Below are 12,132 nucleotides of genomic sequence, written 5' to 3'. Positions count from 1 at the left end.
ATGTCGATACATGATCACACACAACACTACATGCAATCAGAAGTAACCTTTTAGAAATATTAGCCAAACAAATCCTGGAAACACAATCTGTAAATGCTGACACAGGCAATCACACAAATTGTTGCTACTAGGGGTTGGGTCATTTTTGTTCAATGGGATTAATCACAGCTGTTTGAAGGACTAAAGTTCAACTCTTTCATGTTGTCAAAAACTAAATGGAACTTTTTGTCAGGTCATCAATAGTACAAAATAAAGACCAACCTCATGATCTATTTAACAACAGCTGCGTGTGATAAAATTCCAGAGTAGATATATTGATATACCAGTGAATCACTTGTCCAAAATAAGCCAAAACAACATGTTTGTCAACATCTAATAGTAACAAACAAAAATGTTTTTATCATAATATCTGGAACTGTTAGAGCAGATATTCCAGGTAGGCATAAATGGATATATTATTGGATCTTTTGTAAGTGACATGCACAATACCATGTGTTAGGGAATATGAAATCTTCGATGTTATTAAGATAAAATTTTGTACAAATCTGGAAGTCATGACTTGTTAATGGGGCTATCTGAGGCATGCCAATAAATGTTGACTGTAGGAACTGATGGGGAGGTGTTGGTTGTGAACCAGTATATAGACTCCCTGGAGAGTGTGACAGCGAAGAAATACCTCTTGGCATACTCATTAAAGTGATCCTGTCCATCATCAGGGTTGCTGCCACGGAGACGCTCCTTCTCTTGCACTGCAATTACACTTGACAGTTCACACAAAGTACAATTCACAAAAGTCAAGTTAAGGGTAATAGCATTTCTCATATCAAACAGTGGGAACCAATGCAAATCTAAGCGGAGGTTATAATAAATATGTTCTCTACCAAACAGCAATGGCTTAATTTGAAGTCCATTTCTTACTTGATTTACGATACCCCAGTTACAGATATTTCATTATAGAGTAGTGATGGCTAACAACCATAAAGGTAGCCTAGTTACCAGTTTGCCTTGCTTCTTGGAAAGAATAAATATTGCAGTTACTTGAAGAACTTCATGCCACATGTTTAGTCATAACTATTATTCAAGGGAATGTACTGATCCTTTCTGTGTTTAAATTCATTAAACCTGACGGCCATTATATCACAATCGCAATTACAGAGCAGAACAATATGATCTGGTAGAAAAAGTATTTTCAAAGGGAGGTAACTCATTACTAACCATGGTATTTATCTCCTCTGTTTCTCTTGATGATGCAGACGATGATGAGGATGAGAAGCAGAATGGCAATGGCCACCATCATTCCAATGAACCATCCGGCACTGAGTACATTGGCCTTCTTGGCCGCTGAAAAACAAAATCCAGTTGTCTGATAAATCAAAAGTTGTAGGTGATGCATACGTATAGTACTATATTTTATATAAAAATATTGGAGCCAAAACAAGAAAATAACTGTCAACAACATGAACTTAACTTACATCCATAGGGGGCACTGAAATAAACTGACCATTCAAGGTCTGAACATATCTCAAGGAATTTTGAAAGTAGACAGAGTTGAATTACAAAGTCACAACAGTATTTTTGATTATCTGTGCAGGAAAAAAATCTCATGCACAAACTGGATTGTCTTAATATTGTCCATAAAGCCAGTAACTCGAAGAATCTGAGCATTCTTGTGAAAGTTAATGTTCATGTGAATTTGTGCGTAAATTAGTTAGAAATCAAAATGCAAGAAATGCAGTATTTAGTTCTTTGGTGTCCTTGGTTTTAGTGATCTTTTGATACTGCAAAAATATATATGAGTATATAAGTATCAAATGATCCCTCAAACAAGAAGGTTTATGACAAGTCACACTGAGGTTGTATGTTTGGATACATGGCATAGTGTCAGCTCTATGTAACACATTAGTATAAATGATATCAAGTAATAATCAACTGCAAAACAATGAAGAATATTAGGCCATACATGCCAAGTTGCAAACAACATGATTTAGAAACCCATGGCAACTCATTGCAATTGCCATGTGTACAATACAGAAGGATTAAGACGACATTCTTAACAACCACGGAATTAGTGGCCATTGTTTCCTGGACAACAATACCATATTTTTACATGTGTCTCAAGCCCTATCCCAAACTGTACCCACATCCAGATCTGCAGACGATAAGCAGCGACAGCCAGGATAGCTAAGCCAATACTGAACCTAATACTAGGAACCCTTTTACCATTACGCTCCAAACACACTCACCAGCTTCTCAAGCCTTACACACATTCACTGGCAAAGCTAGGACAACATAAACATAAGCACCATACTTGCATGTGTGTCAAGGTAGGGCAGTCTTACACTGGAACATGATTAGACTCTGTGGTATTGACTTCATAACGAACAATTCTGCTTCTTGTAAAAGGTCAATTAGCTACTGTTGACATGAAACACGCTGTGTTCAAACCAGGACCTTGTTTTGCTCTCCCTCATTGATGTACCTCAGACAAAATGCTTTACATTGTCTACTCGTATAGTGTTGATATCAAAGTGGCCCATCTTATCAGTAACCTGTCAGTTTAACAAATCCTAGCTTTCACTTGAATATGAACATGCAAAACCTTAAGAATTTGACACCTCATTTGGGCAGATTGCTGCAATCCCATCATGCATCAGTGCAACATTTACATTCAATGGCAACCTTCTACGTGATAAATTTATCATTACATGCGCACTGGCGGCAAAGGCTAGAGACAGATCTGTACAGAAGGTATGCCCAGCAGTCATGGTCGCTGTATGTGGGAAAGAGAAGAGATTATCATTCCCAAACGAACTCCATACATACCTTCCTCACTGTCAGTATTAATAAGAACCACATTTGTGTCCTTACTTACAACACCGCCTGTAAACATAGTAACCTCCATATGAACCTCCGAAACTCATCCATCCAACATCAGGGGAAGACGACACAACCATATGGAATTGTTAGTCAGACAATCACTTATGACATCAACATGCTGTTAATCTAGAGATTGGAATTCTGCAGTTCACAGCCACCCTTGAGTGTTCAACAATGTAAGGCAAGGGCCTTAACATCTGCAGTCACTAGAAAAACTTCAGTTCAATCAGGGTACTAACACACACGAAGAACTTTGCCCTGAAACTTTGATGAACAACTATATAATACTGAATACACATGTGACACCACCAACCCCGTATCTAATACTACATGATAGGCCTAAATGTCTGTATATTGTCATGAATTCTACCTGCTGGCTGCATGCATGGAAACTATTCCACTGTATCATGTAAAATGTGCACTGAACTAATACAGGGCTACAGGACTGTGGAATATGTCAGTACAAACATCAACACACAAGGGATTGGTACCATAAGTATTATGGTGCCATGCAGACAGATGACTGACTCTTCATGGAACTTGTGTTATGCAGTACATGCTGATTAATTTCCACGTTCAGAATTTAAAAAAAAATACTGATAAAACCTCCAGTAGAATTGTTGGCGGTTTCGTTTGCATTCAGGTAAGCGAAGACAGGAAAGAAGGTATCTGTTGTAAACAAATATGTCGATAAACCTCTGCTGAAAATATGTTGCGAATAAAATATGCCAAGATAACATCATTAAGCTCCAATCTTCTCTGAATAGATGACATACTGGACTACTAATGTTAATCAAACAGAAATAACATTTCTGTTCATGCTGATCATGAACACCCTGTATCAGAATGAGAAAAAGCACTGTGCTCAAGAGTAATGTCTCCGTTACATGACCTTCCTTACTATTGACCTTCCTACGTATTGCACTGTTACAAGTGATATACGCGCCACTGGCTGCGTGAATTATGTCTTCAAACCAATCAGAAGCAGCAACTGCCCCTTCACATGCACGTTTGTATGTCATTTTTTGAAACAAGTATCTGTAAATATGTAAGCATGGTGTTAAAGATATAGCACATGTATTAAGCCATGAGACATTAATAAGAACATGGACGAATACTTAGACAACACTGTACACCATCAGGAAGATTCTTGACATTATCTCATACATAGTTGGGTGGTCTCCTTACTGCCAGTGTAGCTGTTCTACCATTGTACACAGTGGAGGAGATAACAGAGTACTTGCCTACACCCGTGGTTGTAAATGTGCGTGGGTCGCTGGCAGCTTCCTGGTAACTCTCCGTGCCAAACTGCCCAGTCTTCGTCACCACACGCACCTGGTAGGGAGTTGCTTCTTTCAGACCTTCAATCTCCTGCCAGAAGTCTTCATGCTCTTCTTCTGGAACACTTTCCCAGTCATTCTTCGTAAGTTGGCGATATTGCAAGAAAGAGAGAGCTCCAACTGGCCGTCCTTCGATGTCTGGAATCTGCCATGTAACCTTCACAGATGTAGCAGCTGCTCTGACCTCATCAATGATGGGACGAACAAGGTCTGGAAGAAATTGACATCAATATTTGACAATGTTACAAGAGAAAGATAGTAGTGTCTTGTATAAAAAGTTAGGGTTGAAAATTCCTCAGTAACTGTCATCAGGCTCTATGCACAATGTGCACTTTGATCTAGATTTTAACCAAACCTATTATTGTGGGTTTAAATCAAGGCATCTCCATGATTATCTTTAAAGGTTTGTCACCTGTCGTGAACTGAGGTTCTCCAACATGGCAAGTCTAAAACCTGCAACACTTTGAGCCATCCTCTTAAGTCAGGCGGACATGTCATAACAAGTAAAATCCTGTTGCAATATTACTGCACGACACCCAAAATGATTCACTCTACTACACCTGCAGAATGATTGCTTCCTTTTATTTTGATCCTAGTAGGCCTAGTAGGAAATACAGTTATGTGTTTAACTACTTTTCTTGTTCATCACTGGAAACCTGGGTGACCGTGTCGGGCAGCTTAAGCCCTGACAGTTTCTAGGATTTTTATTCTGCTCTGCAGTGAGGCAGATATGTGGTTTTTTACCCTAGGCTAGTGAGTTTGTTGAAATTTGACTCAGTTCACCCAGCAGAAAATGAGTGCCCTGTGGTATAAGTCATACTACAACCTCCTAATGCCTCACAGGCAATGTTCAGTATGTTGTGTAGGCCCTTAGGGCACATCCCAGCAGTATGGAGTGGTATGTAAGAGGCCAATTACTATTTTTCTTGTTATCTGTTATACAGTCTGGGGTTTGTGTCACACAAGACATTCAGCATTTGAAATAATTACTGGTCTGGATACTGAACACTGCTAGTTACTGTATCGACCTGGTTGTCTGCCATATTTGCAGGCCCTTGTGGCCTTCAATAAATTATCTGTCAACTGAAGCCATTGGCCTTTACTTACGGAAAAAAATTTACATTTAAACTGTGATTGTCTGTGTTTACCTGATGTGTGTTCAGCTGTTCGCACATCGATGTAGTACTCCTCCCCCTGGCCCTCCTGTGTTAGTCCCCACACGTACACACGGTAAGCAGTGTCAGGGGTCAGGTTTCCCAGGAACACACGGCGCTTTGTCACTGTCTTGCTCACCTCCAGCTCACCTATCTCCAGACCTTGGACTGAATAAAACAATACTTGATACATGTCAAATATTCTCATCTCAATTACTTTCTGTAGAGATTCACTGTAAGACAGAACAATGGTTTAGGCCCTACTTCCAATAAAATACAAACCACAATTGTTTGTGACTGTGAGAATAAATGTATTATCCATAGCAGACTGATTCTGGCTGTAACTTACTCTTCTTGTATCCGACCTTGTACCCAGTAACATTGCCGTTTGGCTCCTTTGGCTCCCCCCACTCAAGCAGGAAGTGCGTGGAGCCGCGGTACAGTGCATCTAGATACTCAACAGCTGAGGGCACTGAAAGCATCCAGAATACGTATGGTGTAAAGAGGCACTCTGTCAGTATCTGTGTGACATCATCTGTCAAGATGTCAATGTCTAAACGACATGAATACATGTTCAGTAACAATTGTTATGGTTAGAAAATTACTGTCATAAAAGGCTTGGCCAATCTAATAAAGTCATATTTTGGGTCTGAAACCAGGCCTGTGAATGCTTTGAATGGTGTTTTGGGTCATTGTCCTGCTAGAAAATCCAAACATTTCCATACAACATGGGATCAGATGGAAGTAAATGTCCCTCGAGAATATCTGTGTATCGCTTACTGTTCATATTCCCTTCAAATACAAAGAAAGGACGTTTCCCATACCACATGTTAAATTCTGGGCTGTACTTTGAGCGCTGATACAAAGGCTTTTCAGTTTGTTTGGTCCAGAATTTCAGTGTATTAGAAAACAACCACACAGGAATTTCATCTGAGAAAATCACACTGTCCCAGTTAAAATTACTATGCTGTAAGCACCAGTTAAACCTTCACTCCTTTTGTTTAGTTTCATGATCGGTGATAGAATTCCTGGACTTTTCAACAAACTCACCGCATGCAGCTCAGGTCTCTATCAGTCATATCCAGTCTTAAGTTTTCTAAACTCCCTCGTTTGTTTTTAGAAACACCATGCCGCCTCCTGTCACTGACAGTTAATTTTCTGGGCCTACCTGCACCTCCCTGGTGCTCAATGCTGTATCCATTTGCAATATTTTTCAAAAAACTATAAACAGTGGACAAAGAGATGCCTGTTCTACTTGAAATCACTTTAGCTGATCTGATGTCCTTGTTATAATACACTGAAATCAATTTCCTATTCTCTAAATGATCCATGCTGAGGATCACTGAAAATATTGACTGCTAGCACAGTGATAACTCTTCATAACAGTAATGAAAAGGATTAACAGAGTTGTCTGTCTTGAATGGAAGCAAGCACTTGATAGCTGGTCAAGGTTGTATACTAGAAATACAATTCCTAAAATTCTCAATAATTTCTGATCACACTATAGTGTGTGCCTCATTATGTCCCAATGCACTCAATACTCAATACCAGCACAACCTCAGCTGAGTTTAACAGGACTTCTGCCTGTTCATTGTATCAGTCAGAATTTTACAATGAATAAACGAACGAACGAACGAACGAACGAACGAACGAACGAACGAACGAACGAACGAACTTCAGGCACTATCTCATAAGCTTTTTAAAGGGTTCTCTTGACAAGATCATAGTCTGAGCTATGCTGTATCAACAAGGCTGAACCCTTCAAATCAGTTTTCAGTAGCACAGTCCATGACTCCCTAGGACACTTAAGACTGTCAGCAACCTTTTCAAAATGCAGAAAATATTTGCCTACATCTTTCTCATTAAAAGGAGGTACCAGCCGGGCATGCCTTGCAATGTCAAAAGTTGAATGTTTTGAGGGATGAGAAGGGTTTTCAAGCTTTTTCATCACAATTTCACCGTTAATATCTGTTTTTCCTTCTTTCTTTGAACAAGGTTACAATGAATGACAATACAGATTTTTAGTACAATGCAAGTCACAAATCTAAAATATTATCTCATCAGAGTTTTGACATTCACAGAGGGAACACATGTACTGAATGAAGGTTGTTAACAATGAGAGCAGCTGAATATACAAACATGGTCAGTCTTGTAACATTGACAACCTTGTTGATCGCAACGAGATGCCATATCACACACTCAAAACTTCCAACTTTGTGACCCAAAATAACTATCAGTTAATCAACTTATCACTCTCTCATTTCACAATGTAGGTAAAGTGCATCATGAATAGCTGTGAGAGTCCTTACCTCCTTCAGGTGTTGAGAAGTTGACGATGTTGCTGCCCTCAGAGCTGAAGTAGTTGTTGACGACTACAACATCAGACTCTATCTCTGCATATGAAGGTAAGTTTCGCACTTCTGCCCTCATCTTGTTGTCAGCAGTTTGTCTCCGTTTTCGTCTCGAGTCCTCCTTGACTGAATCAGGGATGAACACTTCATGCATTGTCGTCTCCTTCTGATCCTTCTTCCAGTAACGTATCTGTCATTGAATCAACATCGCTGAATGGTTATGTAACATACACATTACACATATACCCACAGCAATATAGACAATGGGTACATGATCAACACACACACCCCACACACCCAGATTAAGTGTTTCATCCCAATTTGGCTCCTACACACCATACAGCTTTATGCCACGATGGTCACATGCTAAGCAGTTGCTATACAATTCAATAAGCAGGTCTTAGTATAAGCTAAGAGTGATCAGCAACATGTAGCATCGGCACAAGACAGACATGGATACATTCCTGTGATGTTAATGATTCAGAGTGGCTCACCTTTCTGAAAAATGGTAGACAAGAAGGGTGATGCATGCAAGCAGTTTTGTGTGATACATAAGTAAAAACAAGTACCACTAGCCAATATGAAAAAAGGTAACATACATCCATACACATGAAATACTTCCGAAGGAATGACATAACTTGTCACATTTTCCCTCAATTCACTTCATCATCTGTTTCCTCCTTGGCTTCATTTGTATTTCATCAACCTTGTAATTTATGTACATACAATATCCCCTACTTGTTAAACAATAAAACAGTACACTTCATTTTTGGTAGATGCTAAGAATACATAGACCTTGGACAAGTGATAAATCATTGGATCAACCAAAAGTATAATCAATAATCTTGGACATCCTGGATGGGAAATATAATTAGTAAGTTCATCACTGCCATCACCACTGGCTATAGCAAATATTACTGATTATAGATATGAAAATTGTGGCAACAATAATATAGGAAATTACTGTGAAATTTAGTTTTAAATACCACACAGATTACCTAAAGTTAGTGTTCATGAAAGGCTGCTTGTAAATTATGTTCAGCATCCTATGTGCTCTTTTTAGTTTTGTTTGTCAAAGGAACCCACCAATCTTCCTCCTACTTTTGGGTACTGATTACTTATCTATAATGATCTTCAGCCTACCACTTGTGTTCACAACAGTTGTCCTCCCACCACTCTCTGCACGTACCTTGTAACCTTTGTATTCTCCTTGCATGAACTCTGTGCTGGTGTTGACAGGATCCCAGCGGAAACCTGCACTTGTTGCCGTCACATTCTTATCAGGATCCAGCTCAAAGTTGCTAGGGACAACAGTGGGGGCTGGAAACACATCCAGACAAAGAATCTTACATCATCGATTTTTTAAATAAAATTTTTCCATTTGAACTGCTGCAATGTGGTTGTTTGAAATGGCCAAGTTTGCATATGCCAACTACACAACATCCTACCTGCTTCTCCCGAGTAGCCTAAGATTTCCTGGGCTTTGTTGTCAGGTTGTCCCACTATGTTCTGTGCCCTCACTATGATGTAATATGGCTTGTAGGTCTTGTTGATGAAGATCTCCTTCCGGCCCACTGTGAAATCTGTCTCGACCAGGTTCATGACGGCGTTGCCATCCTTCTCCCTCACCGATATGTTGTAGAAGAAGTCAGGAGCATTGTGTTCAATCTGAGGCATAGTCTGTGCAAATACAACTTTTGGTATCAGTTGCCCAACAAAAGTTACTTACTTAGAGAGAATTATTCATGTGTAACCTGGCTATACTTGTCTATAAGACTGGAAAAGCTATGGTTAATGGCATAAATTAATTTCAAAATGTACACAGAAAGCGTCATCTTCTATGCTGGGTAGTAGTGCTTCTGTACGCTGTTAGTTTATGTGCAAATTAGTTTAGTGGTTTAACTTATAGAAGTCAATAATTATTTGACAGACTGACGATCAGATGTATAACTGTTGACAACACTGCTATGATCCTCACCTCCCACTCCACCACCAGGAAGTTGGTCTTGTCACCAACAGTCTGGACCTTCCGTGGATGCCTGTCTGGCTGACCTTGAGGTGTCTTGCACTCAGATGGATTTATAGCACTTGGTTTGCCAACACCAATTTCATTGATGGCCTTGACACGGAAATTGTATCTCACCCATAATGAAAGCTTTATTTTGGCCTCACGACTATCAGCAGATGGCCTCGCACCAGTGACCCAGTTGTCAGGGTTGAAAGATGTGTTGTATTCCACAATAAAGCCTTGCAGCGGAGAGAAGTTTTCCTGATTCTTATCAAACTGCCATTTCAAAAGGGCATCGTTGGCATAGCAGTGCCTCAAGGACACATTGTATGGTGGATCAGGTGGTGCTGAAAATACAAGGACAGACAAGGTGAATACAAGACATTATGATAAAACAAACAAAAGGCATGTATTTTGGACATGTAATTCATCAAAATCTGAACATTAAATATATATCAAACAATTATACAATTTTTGAATTTTCTTAAAATTTTTCAAACAAAAGTTTACCTTTGACCTGTAACTTGGCTGTAGCTGTAGCGTTGTCAAGGCCATTAGATGCCATGCATGTGTAGTTGGCGGTGTCTTTACTGTTGATGTCAATGATCGTTAGTGTGCCATCATTGATGCTGACTCTGGGGTCATCCTCTTCAATACGGACACCATCACGCAGCCAAATATACTCCAAGGTCTCAAGGGGGTCTGTGATTGCCCCACAAGTGAAGGTTGCCTCATTACCATAAATTAATTCAAGGTCAAGGGGTACAGAATCAATTTTGGTCTTCTCTGAAATTCAAAGAATTGTTACATTATGAATTGCAATCAAATAAATCTAAATTTTGTTACCTACACACAAAAGTTGTTTGAAAACTCAACACTATCTAGGAGAGTGCTCAATCACAAACCAGAATGAAGTATCAGTGTTGAAAATTATATCTTTTCTGATGTTGCTGCACATCCTGATTATCGTTAACATAATTATCTCCTGATAACCAGACCCGTGAAGGTCCCGGGGTAGAACAGACCTTCAGCAACCCATGCTTGCCATAAAGGGCGACTCAGCTTGTCGTAAGAGGCGACTAACGGGATCGGGTGGTCAGGCTCGCTGACTTGGCTTTACCCATGCCATCGGTTCCCAATTGCGCAGATCGATGTTGTTGATCACTGGATTGTCTGGTCCAGACTCGATTATTGACAGTCCGTCGCCATATAGCTGGAATATTGCTGAGTGCGGCGTAAAACTAAACTCACTCACTCACTCCTGATAACCACAGAACCAACCACACAATGATCCCTTGCCACCAGGGTAGCTTTGGGTCCCAATGATGGATGGAGTTAGTGAGTTGGGTTTTAAGCCACCTATAGCACTATTCCAGCAATATCACATCGGGGGACACAAGAAATGGGCTTCACACATTGCGCCCACATGAGGAATCGAACCTGGCTCTTCAGTGTGACGAGAGAACTCAAATAACTGGACTAACCTGCTTATTGGCTGGGCTCTGTCAATTGGTGCTTATGATGTTACATGGCAATTCATTTGTGTTCGCAGATACACTGCATATAACTGCATGAGTAAATAGGATGGGAGATTTCAGAAGCCTTTTTTATTGCATTCGGAGTTATACTGAATTGGAAGGTGAGTTAGCGAGTCCAGTTTTAGCAATATTCCAGCAATATTATGATGGGGAACACACGATATGGATTTTACATTTTATTTGAACCCAAGTCTTCGCTGTGACAAGTGAATGCTTTAACCACTTGACTACCCCACCATCCCTGAACTGAAGGGTGAAGGAATACTGCCACTACATTTAATGAATGCATATGGGAGTTCAATAAAACACTGATTCAAATAGTATTTCATTATGTCATGCATGAGGTCTCAACTAATATTGTAAGAAAACCTCGAGTGATGCAGGTTTCATGTGCTTACTTCTGACAGTGAGAGTTCCATTAGCCTCATCCTTTCCAAATCGGTTCCTGGCATAGCACTTGTAGTTGCCAGTGTCCTTGTGATTCACATTCTGTAACACAAACATCATGACCTGCTTACACACAGACACCAGGGCCAACAACATGACCTGCTTACACTGACACCAGGGCCAGCATACGACCCGTTTACACTCTGACACCAGGGCCAACAACACAACAGACTTACACTCTGATATCAGGGCCACCAACAGGACCCACTTACACTCTGACATCAAGGCCACCAACAGGACCCACTTACACTCTGACATCAAGGCCAGCAACACGACCCACTTACACTCTGACATCAAGGCCAGCAACACGACCCACTTACGCTCTGACATCAAGGCCAGCAACACGACCCACTTCCACTCTGACATCAAGGCCAGCAACACGACCCACTTACACTCTGACAAATCAGTGTCATGAAA

The 12,132-nt window shown here is 40.3% G+C and overlaps 1 protein-coding gene across 10 annotated transcripts in view; it reads right to left on the bottom strand.

Moving 5' to 3' along the window:
• LOC137295584 (neuroglian-like) overlaps positions 1–12,132 on the bottom strand; it is a 71,942-nt gene that overhangs the window by 4,748 nt on the left and 55,062 nt on the right. For 4 of the 10 annotated variants that reach the window (XM_067826997.1, XM_067827000.1, XM_067827002.1 and 1 more), the window contains 12 exons: positions 11,667–11,757; positions 10,241–10,516; positions 9,701–10,077; positions 9,171–9,402; positions 8,912–9,042; positions 7,681–7,912; positions 5,721–5,843; positions 5,366–5,539; positions 4,122–4,427; positions 3,484–3,546; positions 1,216–1,341; positions 677–749 (listed from right to left, as the gene is read on the bottom strand). In XM_067826997.1, coding sequence (XP_067683098.1) covers positions 677–749; positions 1,216–1,341; positions 3,484–3,546; positions 4,122–4,427; positions 5,366–5,539; positions 5,721–5,843; positions 7,681–7,912; positions 8,912–9,042; positions 9,171–9,402; positions 9,701–10,077; positions 10,241–10,516; positions 11,667–11,757 — 2,204 coding nt within the window. The remainder of the gene's footprint in view (positions 1–676; positions 750–1,215; positions 1,342–3,483; positions 3,547–4,121; positions 4,428–5,365; positions 5,540–5,720; positions 5,844–7,680; positions 7,913–8,911; positions 9,043–9,170; positions 9,403–9,700; positions 10,078–10,240; positions 10,517–11,666; positions 11,758–12,132) is intronic. The other 6 variants (XM_067827004.1, XM_067827006.1, XM_067827007.1 and 3 more) reach the window with 3 other exon arrangements.

The sequence above is a fragment of the Haliotis asinina genome, chromosome 9, assembly GCF_037392515.1.
Source record: "Haliotis asinina isolate JCU_RB_2024 chromosome 9, JCU_Hal_asi_v2, whole genome shotgun sequence".
Classification (NCBI taxonomy): Eukaryota; Metazoa; Mollusca; class Gastropoda; order Lepetellida; family Haliotidae; genus Haliotis; species Haliotis asinina.
This window is presented reverse-complemented; position numbering and strand designations above follow the sequence as displayed.